The sequence below is a fragment of the Coregonus lavaretus genome, assembly GCF_964263955.1.
Source record: "Coregonus lavaretus genome assembly, chromosome: 30".
NCBI lineage: Eukaryota > Metazoa > Chordata > Actinopteri > Salmoniformes > Salmonidae > Coregonus > Coregonus lavaretus.
This window is the reverse complement of record NC_140017.1, coordinates 37,122,642-37,144,083: the sequence shown is the minus strand read 5'-3', so window position 1 is coordinate 37,144,083 and position 21,442 is coordinate 37,122,642. Positions and strand designations below refer to the sequence as shown.

Sequence of the window (21,442 nt, the reverse complement as noted above, 5' to 3'; positions counted from 1 at the left end):
TCTGTCATCATGAAGCGCTTTGAGAGGTTGGTTAAGGACCATATCACTTCCATCTTACCCGACACCCTAGACCCACTACAATTTGCACACCGCCCCCCAACAGATCCATGGACGACGCAATTGCCATTGGCATTGCACTGCCCTATCCCACCTGGACAAGAGAAATACCTATGTATGAATGCTGTTCATCGACTACAGCACACCATAGTCATCACTAATCTAAGGACCCTGGGAACACCTCACGCTGCAACTGGATCCTGGACTTCCTGACGGGCCGACCCCAGGTGGTGAAGGTAGGCAACCAGACATCCGCCACGCTGATCCTCAACACGGGGGGCCCTACATGGGGGCATGCTCAGCCCCCTCCTGTACTCCCTTTTCACCCATGACTGCGCAGCCACGCACGTCTCCAACCTAATCATCAAGTTTGCAGACGACACAACAGTGGTAGGCCTGATTACCAACAACGACGAGACAGCCTACAGGGAGGAGGTGAGTGCCTTGTGGAGTGGTGCCAGGAAAATAACCTCTCCCTCAGAGAGAGCACACCCCCCATCCACATCGACGGGGCCGGAGTCAAGAGGGTCAAAAGCTTCAGGTTTTGTTATATTTGTGTCTTATGATTCTATTATAAAGATAACCTCATTCCCAGATAAATGCCCATGATGAATGTCAAACTATCTTCTGATCGATTCTGAAATGGTCTCTTCACACCGACAAGTGTGGTGAAGAAGGCGCAACAGCTCTGTATCACCGCCTGGTACGGCAATTGCACGGTCCGCAACCGCAGGGCTCTCCAGAGGGTGGTGCGGGGGGCACACTGCCTGCCCTCCAGGACATCTACAGCACCTGGAGTCACAGGAAGGCCAAGGAGATCATCACCCGAGCCACGGCCTGTTCACCCCACTACCATCTAGAAAGTGGAGACAGTACAGGTGCATCAAAGCTGGGATCGAGAGATTGATAAACAGCTTCTATCCCCAGGCCATCAGACTGTTAAATAACCACCGCTAGACAGCCTCCGGCCAGTACCCTGCCCTCCGGCCAGTACCCTGCCCTCCGGCCAGTACCCTGCCCTCTGACCAGTACCCTACTCTGCCCCTCAGTCACAGTCACTAGCTGGCTACCACCGGGTACTCTACCCCAGGGGTTCCCCAACGTTTTAACTTGGGGGCCCCCCTTCCAGCATTGGGGAACATCCTGCACGCGGGCTAGTTGATCTGGACATTTCTGACAAGTTATAAATAGCTCTCTAAGGTCTGCAATGACTGACATGACAAGAGGAACTGATGATCCAATACCCAATTTAGAAATTGTACCTTGTGCATTCTAATATTACAACTTTCAACAGTAAGTTTAAAACCGGACTGAGTTCCTTTCAATTATTTAAAAAAAAAAATTTGGGGGGGGAACCCCGCTCACCCCCTGCCGACCCCTCGCGTCCCACAGTTTGGAAACCACTGCTTTACCCTGCACCTTAGGGACTGCTGCCCTATGTACATAGTCATTGATCACTGGTTGCTTTAATAATGTTTACATATATATATTTATCTACTGCTGTACTAAATGTAAATAAATGTAACATTTTGGATTATGGTGTGCTTGTTGACATTTACTGCATTGATTGATAGGAACTAGGAACATAAGCATTTCGTTGCACCTGCCATTTCGCCATTTAAAAATGATTAAATTCATTCCATTTCAATGTGAGATATTCCTTAACAACATTACGCTTCATTTGAATACATCTCAGCAGCTTTGTGAAGACAGAAACATCCTCCAATTCACACATTTAGATACATAACAAGACAAACAAAGACAGACTTTCTCCTTCTGGTTTTACTACCGTAGGAACAAATCAGATTTAGATGTGCATCTGTCGTGTGTCTGTCTGTTTGTAAAGACTGCATGATGGTGAGGCGCACAGATACTCCCTTATAGGTTAGATCATCCATATAGGGCTGCACATGTTCAATTAGCATCTCTCCTACTGTAGCTCCTCAATAATTCAACTGTTAAGAAACATATGTTACTGTCCTCCTTCCCAGAGCTGCTTCTGTTCTGTTAATATCCTCCTTCACAATGGCCACATAAAAACAATGAGGTCAAAAGTAAATGTTCAACCAATTACGAGACATCATCATTTCATTTTACATGATGACATGATCCTTTCCCCCGACCCAACCCTGCTTCCTGATTCATATCTGTGACAGAGATACTAGATATAATGACGAGATGCTTTTGTGTCCGCCGTAACAATGGGATTCCTTTGTCCACAGAGCGGAACGGCGGGCTGTCAAAAATACTTTTTGAATATTTGATGAGGGGTGTTGACGTCAACCGCCTGTATTCAATGGAGAGTGACATGCTGTCCTCATGAATATGCATAGACCGTCTCGAATTTCAACAGGGGCAACTCTGATATAAAGTGTTTTCTCTCAAAGTTGCCGGGATGTCAAGTGCATCACAAAACTTCATTTTTGTTACAAACTTCTATTAGATCAAATAAGCCTCACGTATCAAAATATCAATTCATGTTTATCTTGACTAAATTCGACATGCTCTCATTGCCCCCATACAAAAATACCTCACTTGCTTAATAATTAATGATCTGCTTAAACGTGGACAGATTTTGGGCGGAGTAAACCCGCTCGCTTCAAATCAAATCAATTTTTATTTTGTCACATGCGCCGAATACAACAGGGATCGAATTCACCTTACCGTGAAATGCTTACTTACAAGCCCTTAACCAACAATGCAGTTCAAGAAATAGAGTTAAGACAGTAAAAAAGTTAATAAAATAACAATAACTAGACTAAAAACAGGGGGTACCGGTACTGAGTCAATGTGCGGGGGTACAGGTTAGTCAAGGTCATTTGTACATGTAGGTAGGGGTAAAGTGACTATTCATAGATAATAAACAGCAAGTAGCAGCAGTGTAAAAACAAAGAGGGGGTTGTCAATGTAAATAGTCCGGGTGGCCATTTGATTAATTGTTCAGCAGTCTTATGGCTTAGGGGTAGAAGCTTTGGGGGTAGAAGCCTCTTGGACCTAGACTTGACGCTCGCGGTAGCAGAGAGAACAGTCTATGACTTGGGTGAGTGGAGTCTTTGATAATTTTTTGGGATGCTGACCTACGCAGAGTTGCAAAGAAAAAGTCCAGTGTCTGTGTTCTTTTGTCCATCTTAATCTTTTATTTTTATTGGCCAGTCTGAGATACAGTTGAAGTCGGAAGTTTACATACACTTAGGTTGGAGTCATTCAAACTTGTTTTTAAACCACTCCACAAATGTCTTGTTAACAAGCTATAGTTTTGGCAAGTCGGTTAGGACATCTACTTTGTGCATGACACAAGTAATTTTTCCAACAATTGTTTACAGACAGATTATTTCACTTATAATTCACTGTATCACAATTCCAGTGGGTCAGAAGTTTACATACACTAAGTTGACTGTGCCTTTAAACAGCTTGGAAAATTCCAGAAAATGATATCATGGCTTTAGAAGCTTCTGATAGGCTAATTGACATTATTTTAGTCAATTGGAGGTGTACCTGTGGATGGATGCCTCTTTGCTTGACATCATGGGAAAATCAAAAGAAATCAGCCAAGACCTCAGAAAAAAAACTGTAGACCTCCACAAGTCTTGTTCATCCCTGGGAGCAATTTCCAAACGCCTGAAGGTACCACGTTCATCTGTACAAACAATAGTACGCAAGTATAAACACCATGGGACCACGCAGCCGTCATACCGCTCAGGAAGGAGACGGGTTCTGTCTCCTAGAGATGAACGTACTTTGGTGCGAAAAGTGCAAATCAATCCCAGAACAACAGCAAAGGACCTTGTGAAGATGTTGGAGGAAACAGGTACTGAAGTATCTATATCCACAGTAAAACGAGTCCTATATCGACGTAACCTGAAAGGCCGCTCAGCAAGGAAGAAGCCACTGCTCCAAAACCGCCATAAAAAAGCCAGACTACGGTTTGCAACTGCACATGGGGACAAAGATCGTACTTTTTGGAGAAATGTCCTCTGGTCTGATGAAACAAAAATAGAACTGTTTGACCATAATGACCGTCGTTTGGAGGAAAAAGGGGAAGGCTTGCAAGCCAAAGAACACCATCCCAACCGTGAAGCACGGGGGTGGCAGCATCATGCTGTGTGGGTGCTTTGCTGCAGGAGGGACTGGTGCACTTCACAAAATAGATAGCATCATGAGGAAGGAAAATTATGTGGATATATTGAAGCAACATCTCAAGACATCAGCCTGGAACTTAAAGCTTGGTCGCAAATGGGTCTTCCAAATGGACAATGACCACAAGCATACTTCCAAAGCTGTGGCAAAATGGCTTAAGGACAACAAAGTCAAGGTATTGGAGTGGCCATCACAAAGCCCTGACCTCAATCCTATAGAAAATGTGTGGGCAGAACTGAAAAAGCGTGTGCGAGCAAGGAGGCCAACAAACCTGACTCAGTTACACCAGCTTTGTCAGGAGGAATGGGCCAAAATTCACCCAACTTATTGTGGGAAGCTTGTGGAAGGCTACCCGAAACATTTGACCCAAGTTAAACAATTTAAAGGCAATGCTACCAAATACTAATTGAGTGTACGTAAACTTCTGACCCACTGGGAATGTGATGAAAGACATAAAAGCTGAAATAAATCATTCTCTCTACTATTATTCTGACATTTCACATTCTTAAAATAAAGTGGTGATCCTAACTGACCTAAGACAGGGAATTTTTACTAGGATTAAATGTCAGGAATTGTGAAAAACGGAGTTTAAATGTATTTGGCTAAGGTGTATGTAAACTTCCGACTTCAACTGTATGGCTTTTTCTTTGCAACTCTGCCTAGAAGGTCAGCATCCCGGAGTCGCCTCTTCACTGTTGACGTTGAGACTGGTGTTTTGCGGATACTATTTAATGAAGCTGCCAGTTGAGGACCTGTGAGGCGTCTGTTTCTCAAACTAGACACTCTAATGTATTTGTCCTCTTGCTCAGTTGTGTACCGGGGCCTCCCACTCCTCTTTCTATTCTGGTTAGAGCCAGTTTGCGCTGTTCTGTGAAGGGTAGTAGTACACAGCGTTGTACGAGATCTTCAGTTTCTTGGCAATTTCTCGCATGGAATAGCCTTCATTTCTCAGAACAAGAATAGACTAACGAGTTTCAGAAGAAAGTTATTTGTTTCTGGCCATTTTGATCCTGTAATCAAACCCACAATTGCTGATGCTCCAGATACTCAACTTGTCTCAAGAAGGCCAGTTTTATTGCTTCTTTAATCAGCACAACAGTTTTCAGCTGTGCTAACATAATTGCAAAAGGGTTTTCTAATGATCAATTAGCCTTTTAAAATGATAAACTTGGATTAGCAAACACAACGTGCCATTGGAACACAGGACTGATGGTTGCTGATAATGGGCCTCGGTACGCCTATGTAGATATTCCATTTTTTAAAAATCAGCCGTTTCCAGCTACAATAGCCATTTACAACATTAACAATGTCTACACTGTATTTCTGATCAATTTTATGTTATTTTAATGGACAAAGAAATTGCTTTTCTTTCGAAAAACAAGGACATTTCTAAGTGACCCCAAAACTTTTGAACGGTACTGTAGGTCCTGGATGGCAGGAAGCTTGGCCCCAGTGATGTACTGGGCCGTAAGTACTACCCTCTGTAGCGCCTTACGGTCAGATGTCGAGCAGTTGCCATACCAGGCGGTGATGCAACTGGTCAGGATGCTCTCGATGGTGCAGCTGTAGAACTTTTTGAGGATCTGGGGCCCTATGCCAAATCTTTTCAGTCTCCTGAGGGGGAAAAGGTGTTGTCACGCCCTCTTCACGACTGTCTTGGTGTGTTTGGACCATGATAGTTTGTTGGTGATGTGGACATCAAGGAACTTGAAGCTCTCGACCCGCTCCACTACAGCCCCATCGATGTGAATGGGGGCGTGTTCGGCCCTCCTTTTCCTGTTGTCCACGATCAGGTCCTTTGTCTTGCTCACGTTGAGGGAGAGGTTGTTGTCCTGGCATCACATTGCCAGGTCTCTGACCTCCTCCCTATAGGCTGTCTCATCGTTGTCTGTGATCAGGCCTAACACTGTTGTGTCGTCAGCAAACTTAATGATGGTGTTAGAGTCGGACTAAGCACGCACCCCTGAGGGGCCCCCGTGTTGAGGATCCGCGTGGCAGATGTGTTGTTGCCTACCCATACCATCTGGGGGCGGCCTGTCAGGAAGTCCAGGATCCAGTTGCAGAGGGAGTTGTTTAGTCCCAGGGGTCTTAGCTTAGTGATGAGCTTTGTGGGCACTATGGTGTTGAAATCTGAGCTGTAGTCAATGAACAGCATTCTCACATAGGTGTTCCTTTTGTCCAGGTGGGAAGGGGCAGTGTGGAATGTGATTGAGATTGTGTCATCTGTGGATCTGTTGGGGCATTATGCGAATCGGAGTGGGTCTAGGGTTTCAGGGATGATGGTGTTGATGTGAGCCTTGACCAGCCTTTCAAAGCACTTCTTGGCTACCGACAGTCTTGAGTGCTACGGGGTGGTAGTAATTTAGGCAGGTTACCTTCGCTTTCATGGGCACAGGGACTATGGTGGTCTGCTTGAAACATGTAGGTATTACAGACATGGTCAGGGAGAGGTTGAACATGTCAGTGAAGACACTTGCCAATTGGTCTGTGCATGCTCTGAGTATGCAGCCTTGTGAATGTTGACCTGTTTAAAGGTCTTGCTCACATTGGCTACGGAGAGCGTGATCACACAGTCATCCGGAACAGCTGGTGCTCTCATGCATGCTTCAGTGTTGCTTGCCTCGAAGCGAGCATAGAAGGCATTTAGCTCGTGTGGTAGGCTCGCATCACTGGGCAGCTCGCGGCTGGGTTTCCCTTTTTACTCCGTAATAGTTTGCAAGCCCTGCAACATCCGACGAGTGTCAGAGCCGGTGTAGGAGGATTCAATCTTAGTCCTGTATTGACTCTTTGCCTGTTTGTTGGTTTGTCTGAGGGCATAGCGGGATTTCTTATAAGCTCAGTTGGTAGAGCATGGCGCTTGCAACGCCAGGGTTGTGGGTTCGATTCCCACTGGGGCCCAGGGGGGCCAGTATGAAAATGTATGCACTCACTAACTGTAAGTCGCTCTGGATAAGAGCGTCTGCTAAAATGACTAAAAATGTTTAAAAAATGATTAGTGTCCCGCTCCTTGAAAGCGGCAGCTCTAGCTTTTAGCTCAGTGCGGATGTTTCCTGTAATCCATGGCATCTGGTTGGGATATGTACGTGCGGTCACTGTGGGGACGACGTCGTCGATGCACTTATTGATGAAGCCGGTGACTGAGGTGGTATACTCCTCAATGCCATTGGATGAATCCAGGAACATATTCCAGTCTGAGCTAGCAAAACAGTCCTGTAGCGTAGCATCTGCGTCATCTGACCACTTCCGTATTGAGCGAGTCACTCCTAGTGGCCTAATTCTATCCTCCTGAATCCTGCTTTGGTTTTTGCTTGTAAGCAGGATTCAGGAGGATAGAATTAGGCCACTAGGAGCGCCGCTTCTGGATGAGCATTTTCTTGTTTGCTTATGGCCTTATACAGCTTGTTGAGTGCGGTCTTAGTGCCAGCATCGGTTTGTGGTGGTAAATAGACGGCTACGAAAAATATAGATCTCTTGGTAGATAGTGTGGTCGGCAGCTTATCATGAGGTACTCTACCTCAGGTGAGCAATACCTTGAGACTTCTTAATATTAGACATCGCGCACCAGCTGTTATTGACAAATAGACACACACCCCCACCCCTCGTCTTACCAGACGTAGCTGTTCTGTCCTGCCGATGCACGGAAAACCCAGCTAACTGTATATTATCTGTGTCGTCATTCAGCCACGACTCGGTGAAACATAAGATAATACAGTTTTTAATGTCCCGTTGGTAGGATAGTCTCGAACGGAGATCATCCAGTTTTTTCTCCAGTGATTGCACGTTGGCCAATAGAACGGATGGTAGAGTCGGGTTACCTACTCGCCGACGAGTTCTCACCAGGCACCCCAATCTCCGCCCCCTGTATTTATTTTCTTCACGTGAATGACGGGGACTTTGGGCCTGGTCTCGGAGAAGCAGTATATCCTTCGCGTCGGACTCATTCAAGAAAAGATCTTTGTCCAGTTCGAGGTGAGTAATCGCTGTTCTGATATCCAGAAGCTCTTTTCGGTCATAAAAGATGGTAGCAGCAACATTATGTACAAAAGAAGTTACAAACAATGCGAAAAAACACACAAAATAGCACAGTTGGTTAGGAGCCCGTAAAACGGCAGCCATCACCTCCGGCGCCTCATCTTCTCTGTCTGTGATCAATTGCTGCTTCTTCTATTTGCTTTCTAGACCCTGTCAATCAATCAATCATCTCTTACTGCGCCGATCTGCTTTCTAGACCCTATCAATCAACCATCTCCTGCTGCTCCGATCTGCTTTCTAGACCCTATCAATCAATCATTCTCTATTGGCAACATAGCCTGCTGAAACTCAATTGAGATGGAGAGAGAGAGAGAAAGAGAGCGAGAGAGGTCCAGAAAGGCAGAGCAGGGGGTGGGAGGCAGATAAGTGGATGAGTAGAGAGAGAGGGAGGGAGGAAGAGAGAGAGAGAGAGAGGGAGGGATGACAGTCTCTCCCTGTTTAACACACAGGCCACGACAGACATCGCTGCCTTCAGTAGGGAGATGCAAACAAGCTTTCACTTTTCCCCCAAATGCATTTCAGTGTCCACCATGATGGCTAACAGGATCCCTGCAGATGTACACAGCCCATCTGTAATTAGCCCACCCAACTACCTCATCCCCATATTGTTATTTACGTTGTTATTTATTTTGCTCATTTGCACCCCAGTATCTCTATTTGCACATCATCTTCTGCACATCTATCACTCCAGTGTTAATACTAAATTGTAATTATTTTGCACTATGGCCTATTTATTGCCTTACCTCCATAACTTACTACATTTGCACACACTGTATATATATTTTCTATTGTGTTATTGACTGTACATTTTGTTTACCCCATATGTAACTCTGTGTTTGTTGTTTTTATCGCACTGCTTTTGCTTTATCTTGACCAGGTCGCAGTTGTAAATGAGAACTTGTTCTCAACTGGCCTACCTGGTTAAATAAAATAAAAGAGCACAGAGTCAGAGAGACAGACAGCTAGCTAGTATCTATCCATGAGCAGAGAGACAGACAGCTAGCTAGTATCTATCCATGAGCAGAGAGACAGACAGCTAGCTAGTAGTTATCCATGAACACAGAGACAGAGAGACAGACAGCTAGCTAGTATTTATCCATGAACACAGAGACAGAGAGACAGACAGCTAGCTAGTATCTATCCATGAGCAGAGAGACAGACAGCTAGCTAGTATCTATCCATGAGCAGAGAGACAGACAGCTAGCTAGTATCTAACCATGAGCAGAGAGACAGACAGCTAGCTAGTATCTATCCATGAGCAGAGAGACAGACAGCTAGCTAGTATCTATCCATGAGCAGAGAGACAGACAGCTAGCTAGTATCTAACCATGAGCAGAGAGACAGACAGCTAGCTAGTAGTTATCCATGAACACAGAGACAGAGAGACAGACAGCTAGCTAGTATCTATCCATGAGCAGAGAGACAGACAGCTAGCTAGTATCTATCCATGAGCAGAGAGACAGACAGCTAGCTAGTATCTATCCATGAGCAGAGAGACAGACAGCTAGCTAGTAGTTATCCATGAACACAGAGACAGAGAGACAGACAGCTAGCTAGTATTTATCCATGAAAACAGAGACAGAGAGAGACAGCTAGCATCTATACATGAACACTGAGAAAGAGAGAGACAGCTAGCTGGTAGTTATCCATGAACACTGAGAAAGAGAGAGACAGCTAGCTGGTAGTTATCCATGAACACTGAGAAAGAGAGAGACAGCTAGCTAGTAGTTATCCATGAAAACAGAGACAGAGAGAGACAGCTAGCATCTATACATGAACACTGAGAAAGAGAGAGACAGCTAGCTGGTAGTTATCCATGAACACTGAGAAAGAGAGAGACAGCTAGCTAGTAGTTATCCATGAAAACAGAGACAGAGAGAGACAGCTAGCATCTATACATGAACACTGAGAAAGAGAGAGACAGCTAGCTAGTAGTTATCCATGAGCAGAGAGACAGACAGCTAGCTAGTAGTTATCCATGAAAACAGAGACAGAGAGAGACAGCTAGCATCTATACATGAACACTGAGAAAGAGAGAGACAGCTAGCTGGTAGTTATCCATGAACACTGAGAAAGAGAGAGACAGCTAGCTGGTAGTTATCCATGAACACTGAGAAAGAGAGAGACAGCTAGCTAGTAGTTATCCATGAAAACAGAGACAGAGAGAGACAGCTAGCATCTATACATGAACACTGAGAAAGAGAGAGACAGCTAGCTAGTAGTTATCCATGAAAACAGAGACAGAGAGAGACAGCTAGCTGGTAGTTATCCATGAACACTGAGAAAGAGAGAGACAGCTAGCTGGTAGTTATCCATGAACACTGAGAAAGAGAGAGACAGCTAGCTGGTAGTTATCCATGAACACTGAGAAAGAGAGAGACAGCTAGCTGGTAGTTATCCATGAACACTGAGAAAGAGAGAGACAGCTAGCTGGTAGTTATCCATGAACACTGAGAAAGAGAGAGACAGCTAGCTGGTAGTTATCCATGAACACTGAGAAAGAGAGAGACAGCTAGCTGGTAGTTATCCATGAACACTGAGAAAGAGAGAGACAGCTAGCTGGTAGTTATCCATGAACACTGAGAAAGAGAGAGACAGCTAGCTGGTAGTTATCCATGAACAGTTTCCAAGTTATGTTTTGAAGTTTGGAGTTGGTGGTGGTGCTGTTCAGGGAAGGTAAAGCCCCATCATAAGCTGTGTACTTGGGAAAAGCCGCTTCCACTCTGGCCAGCACCCTTCTCCAGAAGGACATGATGCAATGAGACACAGGGGAAACAAGAAGGCCAATTTATTGTGAATGGCTGGAGACGATCCTTCTGGAGGGGGATAGCGTGGATTCCCCTAGCAGCTCCAGTATGTCAGATGCTTTCAGCCCCAATCCATAAATGAATCAAGAGCTCTTAACAAGGAGCCATTTAAGGCAAGATACTGTACACCCTGCCCCAGCCTCCCATTCACCCCTAGCCAAGACAAATACACACATGCAGCCCAGTGATGGAGTGGGAAGGAAACGGGTGGATAAACATTGATCTTTGTTGGCAGTGAGTAAAGTAATGATCCCTATACTTTCAATGCATTTTTCAGAAAAAGTTGGGTAAATGCTCACGCAAATCTCGCTCTCTCTCCCACACACACACACACACACAGTGATTCCCCCCACAGCAAAATACTGAACAGTATGCTTCACATCACCACCCAACACCACAGGACTGAAATAAGTGTAACACAGGTGTTTAATATTCATACTTCATGTGTTCCTTGTTTTGACTCAGCTTTGTAACATGACTGTGACACTCACAGCAGCACACAGACAGACAGACAGACAGACAGACAGACAGACAGGAGGGTAGTGCAGAGTCTGTCAGTCCTCTGTAGAAGTTACAGTGCTGCATCTGGGTCTCTGTCTGTCAGTCCTCTGTAGAAGGAGACCCTCATATAGATTGAGAGAGCAGGAGTCCCCAGGGCTGTCTATCAGAGAGATGTCAGACAGGTTGGTCAGGTTGTGTGTCTGTGTGTGTGTGTATCTGTGTGAATAGGGTATTTGGGGGCCTCTGTCACCCTGCTCATTTCTGTTGCCACATGACAAGTCACATGGGTTCAGCTCAATATCAAGGTCAAGTTTCACTGCTGTGTCAGTCTGTGTCCGACCTGGGTTCAAATACATGGGTCCCCTGTAGCTCAGTTGGTAGAGCATGGCGCTTGCAACGCCAGGGTTGTGGGTTCGTTTCCCACGGGGGGCCAGTATGAAAAATGTATGCACTCACTAACTGTAAGTCGCTCTGGATAAGAGCGTCTGCTAAATGACTAAAATGTAAATGTAAAATGTATTGGATTATTTGTTATTCAAATACTATTTTCAAATACCTTAGTTAAATGCCTGGGTTAAATACCTTGGTTAAATGCATGTGTTAAATGCATGGGTTAAATGCATGTGTTAAATGCATGGGTTAAATACCTGGGTTAAATGCATGGGTGTGTATTTGAGTCAGTGTATTTGAGTATTTTCAGATACTTTCCAAGTGAATTTCAAAATACATTCCCAATATTCAACTACTTGTTTTTAAAAATAAAAAACATTAAATAATTACTTCCAAATGTACTTTAAAGTAATTGAAATACCCTAAATAGTATTTGAACCCAGTTCTGGTTAGGGTTAGGACAGTCTGGGTTAGAGTCAGGACAGTCTGGGTTAGAGTCAGGACAGTCTGTTAGAGTCAGGACAGTCTGTTAGGGTTAGGACAGTCTGTTAGGGTTAGGACAGTCTGGGTTAGAGCCAGGACAGTCTGGGTTAGAGTCAGGACAGTCTGGGTTAGAGTCAGGACAGTCTGGGTTAGAGTCAGGACAGTCTGGGTTAGAGTCAGGACAGTCTGGGTTAGAGTCAGGACAGTCTGTTAGAGTCAGGACAGTCTGTTAGGGTTAGGACAGTCTGTTAGAGTCAGGACAGTCTGGGTTAGAGCCAGGACAGTCTGGGTTAGAGTCAGGACAGTCTGGGTTAGAGCCAGGACAGTCTGGGTTAGAGTCAGGACAGTCTGTTAGAGTCAGGACAGTCTGGGTTAGAGCCAGGACAGTCTGTTAGAGTCAGGACAGTCTGTTAGGGTTAGGACAGTCTGGGTTAGAGTCAGGACAGTCTGTTAGAGTCAGGACAGTCTGTTAGAGTCAGGACAGTCTGTTAGAGCCAGGACAGTCTGGGTTAGAGTCAGGACAGTCTGGGTTAGAGTCAGGACAGTCTGTTAGAGCCAGGACAGTCTGGGTTAGAGTCAGGACCGTCTGGGTTAGAGTCAGGACAGTCTGGGTTAGAGTCAAGACAGTCTGTTAGAGTCAGGACAGTCTGGGTTAGAGCCAGGACAGTCTGGGTTAGAGCCAGGACAGTCTGTTAGAGCCAGGACAGTCTGGGTTAGAGTCAGGACAGTCTGGGTTAGAGCCAGGACAGTCTGGGTTAGAGCCAGGACAGTCTGGGTTAGAGCCAGGACAGTCTGTTAGAGTCAGGACAGTCTGGGTTAGAGTCAAGACAGTCTGTTAGAGTCAGGACAGTCTGGGTTAGAGTCAAGACAGTCTGTTAGAGTCAGGACAGTCTGGGTTAGAGCCAGGACAGTCTGGGTTAGAGTCAGGACAGTCTGTTAGGGTTAGGACAGTCTGGGTTAGAGCCAGGACAGTCTGGGTTAGAGCCAGGACAGTCTGTTAGAGTCAGGACAGTCTGGGTTAGAGCCAGGACAGTCTGTTAGAGTCAGGACAGTCTGGGTTAGAGCCAGGACAGTCTGGGTTAGAGCCAGGACAGTCTGTTAGAGTCAGGACAGTCTGGGTTAGAGCCAGGACAGTCTGGGTTAGAGCCAGGACAGTCTGTTAGAGTCAGGACAGTCTGGGTTAGAGTCAGGACAGTCTGGGTTAGAGCCAGGACAGTCTGGGTTAGAGCCAGGACAGTCTGGGTTAGAGTCAGGACAGTCTGGGTTAGAGCCAGGACAGTCTGGGTTAGAGTCAGGACAGTCTGGGTTAGAGCCAGGACAGTCTGTTAGAGTCAGGACAGTCTGTTAGAGTAAGGACAGTCTGGGTTAGAGTCAGGACAGTCTGGGTTAGAGCCAGGACAGTCTGTTAGAGTCAGGACAGTCTGGGTTAGAGTCAGGACAGTCTGGGTTAGAGCCAGGACAGTCTGGGTTAGAGTCAGGACAGTCTGGGTTAGAGCCAGGACAGTCTGTTAGAGTCAGGACAGTCTGTTAGAGTAAGGACAGTCTGGGTTAGAGTCAGGACAGTCTGGGTTAGAGCCAGGACAGTCTGGGTTAGAGCCAGGACAGTCTGGGTTAGAGTCAGGACAGTCTGGGTTAGAGTCAGGACAGTCTGGGTTAGAGTCAGGACAGTCTGGGTTAGAGCCAGGACAGTCTGGGTTAGAGCCAGGACAGTCTGGGTTAGAGCCAGGACAGTCTGGGTTAGAGCCAGGACAGTCTGTTAGAGTCAGGACAGTCTGGGTTAGAGCCAGGACAGTCTGTTAGAGTCAGGACAGTCTGTTAGAGTCAGGACAGTCTGGGTTAGAGCCAGGACAGTCTGGGTTAGAGTCAGGACAGTCTGGGTTAGAGCCAGGACAGTCTGTTAGTATTTGTCTATACCTAATAGTGGGAGACACACTATATAAACAGAAGTATGTGGACACCCCTTCAAATTAGTGGATTCAGCTATTCATTTTAATTTAATTTTTTTAACCTTTATTTAACTAGGCAAGTCAGTTAAGAACAAATTATTATTTACAATGACGGCCTACACCGGCCAAACCCGGACGACGCTGGGCCAATTGTGCGCCGCCCAATCACGGCCGGATTGTGATACAGCCTGGAATTTAACCAGGGTCTGTAGTGACGCCTCTAGCACTGAGATGCAGTGCCTTAGACCGCTGCGCCACTCGGGAGCCCGTTGCCCGTTGCTGACAAGTGTATAAAATCAAGCACACAGCTATGCAATCGCCATAGACAAACATTGGCAGTAGAATGGCCTTACTGAAGAGCTCAGTGACTTTCAACATGGCACCGTCATAGGATGCCACCTTTCCAACAAGTCAGTTCGTCAAATTTCTGCCCTGCTAGAGCTGCCCCGGTCAACTATAAGTGCTGTTATTGTGAAGTGGAAACGTTTAGGAGCAACAACGGCTCAGCCGCGAAGTGGTAGGCCACACAAGCTCACAGAACGGGACCGCCGAGTGCTGAAGCATGTAGCGCGCAAAAAGTGTCTGTCCCCGGTTGTAACACTCACTACAGAGTTCCAAACTGCCTCTGAAAGCAACGTCAGCACAAGAACTGTTCGTCGGGAGCTTCATGAAATGCGTTTCCATGGCCGAGTGGCCGCACACAAGCCTAAGATCACCATGCGCAATGCCAAGCGTCGGCTGGAGTGGTGTAAAGCTTGCCGCCATTGGACTCTGGAGCAGTGGAAACACGTTCTCTGGAGTGATGAATCACGCTTCACAATCTGGCAGTCTGATGGACAAATCTGGGTTTGGCGGATGCCATGAGAATGCTCCCTGCCCCAATGCATAGTGCCAACTGTAAAGTTTGGTGGAGGAGGAATAATGGTCTGGGGCTGTTTTTCATGTTTCGGGCTAGGCCCCTTAGTTCCAGTGAAGGGAAATCTTAACACTACAGCATACAATGACATTCTAGATGATTCTGTGCTTCCAACTTTGTGGCAACAGTTTGGGGAAGGCCCTTTCCTGTTTCAGCATGACAATGCCCCCGTGCACAAAGCGAGGTCCATACAGAAATGGTTTGTCGAGATCGGTGTGGCAGAACTTGACTGGTCTGCACAGAGCCCTGACCTCAACCCCATTGAACACCTTTGAAATGAATTGGAACGCCAACTGCGAGCCAGACCTAATCGCCCAACATCAGTGCCCGACCTCACTAATGCTCTTGTGGCTGAATGGAAGCAAGTCTCCCCGCAGCAATGTTCCATCATCTAGCGGAAAGCCTTCCCAGAAGAGTGGAGGCTGTTACGTCAGTAAAGTTGGGGGACCAACTCCATATTAATGCCCATGATTTTGGAATGAGATGTTCGACGAGCAGGTGTCCACATACTTTTTGGTCATGTAGTGGATTTATCTAACTCGGTTCATGTGGGGGTGTGGTTCCAGTAGATGTGATTGACAGCTCTTGGCCCCACAGTAACATACCACAGCCTCTTCCATTAGAGCCATCCTCTCCACGGTATGACGTAACAATGGACAGGAAGCACAATCCACACACACCAAAATCAATCTCTCACTTCCTCTGAAAAGAATCAGGTGGTTGGGGAGCCTAGGCTGTAGACCTCAGCTCCTCTGAGGATTCTACTGAGGGCTACTTGAGGCAGTCTGGCAGGCCCAGACACTGAGATAAGTTAACCCTGTCCCCCTCAGCAGCTTCCCCAGAAAAAGGAGTCTGAGGCTGGGTAGAGAGAGGAGAGAGGCTGGCTAGAGAGGGGAGAGAGGCTGGGTAGAGAGAGGCTGGCTAGAGAGAGGAGAGAGGCTGGGTAGAGAGAGGCTGGGTAGAGAGAGGCTGGGTAGAGAGAGGCTGGGTAGAGAGAGGGGCTGGGTAGAGAGAGGAGAGAGCCTGGGTAGAGAGAGGAGAGAGGCTGGGTAGAGAGAGGAGAGAGGCTGGGTAGAGAGAGGCTGGGTAGAGAGAGGAGAGAGGCTGGGTAGAGAGAGGAGAGAGGCTGGCTAGAGAGAGGAGAGAGGCTGGGTAGAGAGAGGAGAGAGGCTGGGTAGAGAGAGGAGAGAGGCTGGCTAGAGAGAGGAGAGAGGCTGGGTAGAGAGAGGAGAGAGGCTGGCTAGAGAGAGGAGAGAGGCTGGCTAGAGAGAGGAGAGAAGCTGGGTAGAGAGAGGAGAGAAGCTGGGTAGAGAGAGGAGAGAGACTGGGTAGAGAGAGGAGAGAGGCAGGGTAGAGAGAGGAGAGAGGCTGGGTAGAGAGAGGAGAGAGGCTGGGTAGAGAGAGGAGAGAGGCTGGGTAGAGAGAGGCTGGGTAGAGAGAGGAGAGAGGGGCTGGGTAGAGAGAGGCTGGGTAGAGAGAGGCGAGAGGGGCTGGGTAGAGAGAGGAGAGAGAGGCTGGGTAGAGAGAGGAGAGAGGCTGGGTAGAGAGAGGAGAGAGGGGCTGGGTAGAGAGAGGAGAGAGGGGCTGGGTAGAGAGAGGAGAGAGGGGCTGGGTAGAGAGAGGAGAGAGGGGCTGGGTAGAGAGAGGAGAGAGGCTGGGTAGAGAGAGGCTGGGTAGAGAGAGGAGAGAGAGGCTGGGTAGAGAGAGGAGAGAGGGGCTGGGTAGAGAGAGGAGAGAGGGGCTGGGTAGAGAGGGTCTGGGTAGAGAGAGGCTGGGTAGAGAGAGGCTGGGTAGAGAGAGGAGAGAGAGGCTGGGTAGAGAGAGGAGAGAGGGGCTGGGTAGAGAGAGGAGAGAGGGGCTGGGTAGAGAGGGTCTGGGTAGAGAGAGGCTGGGTAGAGAGAGGAGAGAGGGGCTGGGTAGAGAGAGGAGAGAGGGGCTGGGTAGAGAGAGGAGAGAGGGGCTGGGTAGAGAGGGGCTGGGTAGAGAGGGGCTGGGTAGAGAGAGGAGAGAGGGGCTGGGTAGAGAGAGGCTGGGTAGAGAGAGGAGAGAGGGGCTGGGTAGAGAGAGGAGAGAGGCTGGGTAGAGAGAGGAGAGAGGCTGGCTAGAGAGAGGAGAGAGGCTGGGTAGAGAGAGGAGAGAGGCTGGGTAGAGAGAGGAGAGAGGCTGGCTAGAGAGAGGAGAGAGGCTGGCTAGAGAGAGGAGAGAGGCTGGGTAGAGAGAGGAGAGAGGCTGGCTAGAGAGAGGAGAGAGGCTGGCTAGAGAGAGGAGAGAAGCTGGGTAGAGAGAGGAGAGAGACTGGGTAGAGAGAGGAGAGAGGCAGGGTAGAGAGAGGAGAGAGGCTGGGTAGAGAGAGGAGAGAGGCTGGGTAGAGAGAGGAGAGAGGCTGGGTAGAGAGAGGAGAGAGGCTGGGTAGAGAGAGGCTGGGTAGAGAGAGGAGAGAGGGGCTGGGTAGAGAGAGGCTGGGTAGAGAGAGGCGAGAGGGGCTGGGTAGAGAGAGGAGAGAGAGGCTGGGTAGAGAGAGGAGAGAGGCTGGGTAGAGAGAGGAGAGAGGGGCTGGGTAGAGAGAGGAGAGAGGGGCTGGGTAGAGAGAGGAGAGAGGGGCTGGGTAGAGAGAGGAGAGAGGGGCTGGGTAGAGAGAGGAGAGAGGCTGGGTAGAGAGAGGCTGGGTAGAGAGAGGAGAGAGAGGCTGGGTAGAGAGAGGAGAGAGGGGCTGGGTAGAGAGGGTCTGGGTAGAGAGAGGCTGGGTAGAGAGAGGCTGGGTAGAGAGAGGAGAGAGAGGCTGGGTAGAGAGAGGAGAGAGGGGCTGGGTAGAGAGAGGAGAGAGGGGCTGGGTAGAGAGGGTCTGGGTAGAGAGAGGCTGGGTAGAGAGAGGAGAGAGGGGCTGGGTAGAGAGAGGAGAGAGGGGCTGGGTAGAGAGAGGAGAGAGGGGCTGGGTAGAGAGGGGCTGGGTAGAGAGAGGAGAGAGGGGCTGGGTAGAGAGAGGCTGGGTAGAGAGAGGAGAGAGGGGCTGGGTAGAGAGAGGAGAGAGGGGCTGGGTAGAGAGGGGCTGGGTAGAGAGAGGAGAGAGGGGCTGGGTAGAGAGAGGAGAGAGGGGCTGGGTAGAGAGAGGAGAGAGGGGCTGGGTAGAGAGAGGAGAGAGGGGCTGGGTAGAGAGAGGCTGGGTAGAGAGGCTGGGTAGAGAGAGGCTGGGTAGAGAGAGGCTGGGTAGAGAGAGGAGAGATGCTGGGTAGAGAGAGGAGAGAGGCTGGGTAGAGAGAGGAGAGAGGCTGGGTAGAGAGAGGCTGGGTAGAGAGAGGCTGGGTAGAGAGAGGAGAGAGGGGCTGGGTAGAGAGAGGCTGGGTAGAGAGAGGAGAGAGGCTGGGTAGAGAGAGGAGAGAGGCTGGATAGAGAGAGGAGAGAGGCTAGGTAGAGAGAGGAGAGAGGCTGGGTAGAGAGAGGAGAGAGGCTGGGTAGAGAGAGGAGAGAGGCTGGGTAGAGAGAGGAGAGAGGGGCTGGGTAGAGAGAGGCTGGGTAGAGAGAGGAGAGAGGCTGGGTAGAGAGAGAAGAGAGGCTGGGTAGAGCGAGGAGAGAGGGGCTGGGTAGAGAGAGGAGAGAGGCTGGGTAGAGAGAGGAGAGAGGCTGGGTAGAGAGAGAAGAGAGGCTGGGTAGAGCGAGGAGAGAGGGGCTGGGTAGAGAGAGGAGAGAGGCTGGGTAGAGAGAGAAGAGAGGCTGGGTAGAGAGAGGAGAGAGGGGCTGGGTAGAGAGAGGAGAGAGGGGCTGGGTAGAGAGAGACTGGGTAGAGAGAGGAGAGAGGCTGGGTAGAGAGAGGAGAGAGGCTGGATAGAGAGAGGAGAGAGGCTGGTAGAGAGAGGAGAGAGGCTGGGTAGAGAGAGGAGAGAGGCTGGGTAGAGAGAGGAGAGAGGGGCTGGGTAGAGAGAGGAGAGAGGCTGGGTAGAGAGAGGAGAGAGGCTGGGTAGAGAGAGGAGAGAGGGGCTGGGTAGAGAGAGGGGCTGGGTAGAGAGAGGCTGGGTAGAGAGAGGAGAGAGGGGCTGGGTAGAGAGAGGAGAGAGGATGGGCTGTTTAGCCTGCTGGCTGGGCAGGGAGCTACATGGCTGGTGACTCAAAAACACAACAGATAACTACCTTTGACACTACATTTACTGGGGAAATTATACAGAGAGAACTAACACGAACACACGTTGAACACTCGTTGAACATACCAAGCAACACACACACACGAGTACAGATGCACACAAATGCGTGTCTGCGCACACACACAAAATGATGAAATAACAAAGGGACACAGCATGGGGATCCTATGGCAGATAACCTCCTACACAGAGTGAAGAGAAGCAGCCATGGTGTCAGAATACAGCAGTCATAGATGTTATTATCTCCACCCTCCACAGCAACATGAAAAACCCAGACGGTATTTCCTGCTTACCTTGTGCCTTTATCTCCCATGGCGAGGATTGTTGGGTGGTAGAATCCCCCTTTTCACCCTCAGTAAATAGACCGTAATAACGTTGTGCAGAAAGGCAGAGAGAGAGAGAGAGAGAGAGAGAGAGAGAAAGAGAGGGAGGGGTGAGAAGAATGTTCTGATGTACAGACTGTGGTTGTGCAGTTCAGGGTGGGTGGGTGGGTGGGTGAATTGAAGAGGGGCTCTTCTCAGTTGGATGTCTCTGTCTGTGCCTTCTGTTCTCAGCTCTCTGTCTCCAGCTCAATGCACTTAAAAGGGCATCTCCAGCGATGCCTGAGAAATTGCCTTAATAAGAAGAAACAGGTGATTCATCCATACAGCACAGTGGGTCTGGTTTCTTCCTTTCCCTGGGTAGTCAAGTGTAGAGCTGAACGGGTCAAACTGCAGTCAGAACATCCAGCGCTCAGCTCAGTGGGAGAGAATGATCCAGCAGACTGGCAGGAGGAATCTTCCTCTTCTTCCATCTAGGTTCTGTTCACATTCAGAAGCTCTGACTGCTTCTATCACTCTTCTATGGCTCTCTCTCTCTCTCTCTCTCTCTGCCAAGCACACTCTCTCCCTCTCTCTCTCTCTCTCTCTCTCTCTCTCTCCCCCTCTCTCTCTCTCTCTCTCTCTCTCTCGCTCTCTCCCTCTCCCTCTCTCTCTCTCTCTCTCTGCCAAGCACGCTCTCTCCCTCTCTCTCTCTCTCTCTCTCTCTCTCTCTCCCCCTCTCTCTCTCTCTCTCTCTCTCTCTCTCTCCCTCCCTCTCCCTCTCTCTCTCTCTCTCTCTGCCAAGCACGCTCTCTCTCCCTCTCTCCCTGCCAAGCACGCTCTCTCTCTCTCTCTCTCTCTCTCCCTGCTAAGCACTCTCTCACTCTCTCTCCCTCTCTCCAGCACACACTCTCTCTCTCTCCCTGCTAAGCACTCTCTCACTCTCTCTCTCCCTGCCGCACACTCTCGCTCTCCCTCCCTCCCTCCAGCACACACGCTCTCTCTCTCTCTCTCTCTCGCCCCCTGCCGCACACTCTCGCTCTCCCTCCCTCCCTCTCTCCAGCACACACTCTCTCTCTCTCACACACTCTCCTCCCTCCCTTTCCTCTCTGTTGCTCACTCAATCTGTGAGAGCGCGGATGTGTGGATGGATTAGGGAACAGGGAATGGCTCTCTCGTCTGCCAAACTAATAAGATGAGAAATGCATTAAAATCAGAGAAAGACCCTCAGCTGCTCTGCTGCAGGAGGCAGGCATGTCATTAGTATGCTGCATTCAAGACAACTGGGAACTGGGGGGAAAATGAGGTCAAATCATGACGTCATATCGGAGTTCTAGAAAGATGCCAGAGTTTCCGACTTGGAATTCCGAGTTGGTCATAAGTTGTCTTGAATGCACTGAAGTCGGAGATTTCCATGTTCCCAGTTGTTCTGAACGCGGCATTGTCTTTGCATTGACGTCATTTCTGCTGCTTTGTTGTGTCATGTATCTATTGTTACTATGCATTTAAATAGACCATTCCACCATCCGTACAACACACTGATATGCACAGAGGATGATGTGAATAGACTATAGAGGATGATGTGTATAGACTATAGAGGATGATGTGAATAGACTATAGAGGATGATGTGAATAGACTATAGAGGAGGATGTGAATAGACCATAGAGGATGATGGATATAGACCATAGAGGATGATGTGAATAGACTATAGAGGATGATGTGAATAGACTATAGAGGATGATG

The 21,442-nt window shown here is 48.6% G+C and overlaps 1 protein-coding gene across 1 annotated transcript in view; it reads right to left on the bottom strand.

Moving 5' to 3' along the window:
- The window catches only part of LOC311106250 (beta-arrestin-1), a gene marked incomplete at both ends in the record, with an annotated part of 92,899 nt that extends 72,707 nt beyond the window's left edge, over positions 1-20,192 (bottom strand). The window contains 2 exons of the mRNA XM_084148545.1: positions 19,693-19,741; positions 20,123-20,192. Coding sequence (XP_084004671.1) covers positions 19,693-19,741; positions 20,123-20,192 — 119 coding nt within the window. The remainder of the gene's footprint in view (positions 1-19,692; positions 19,742-20,122) is intronic.
- Between the last annotated feature and the right edge of the window lie 1,250 nt (positions 20,193-21,442).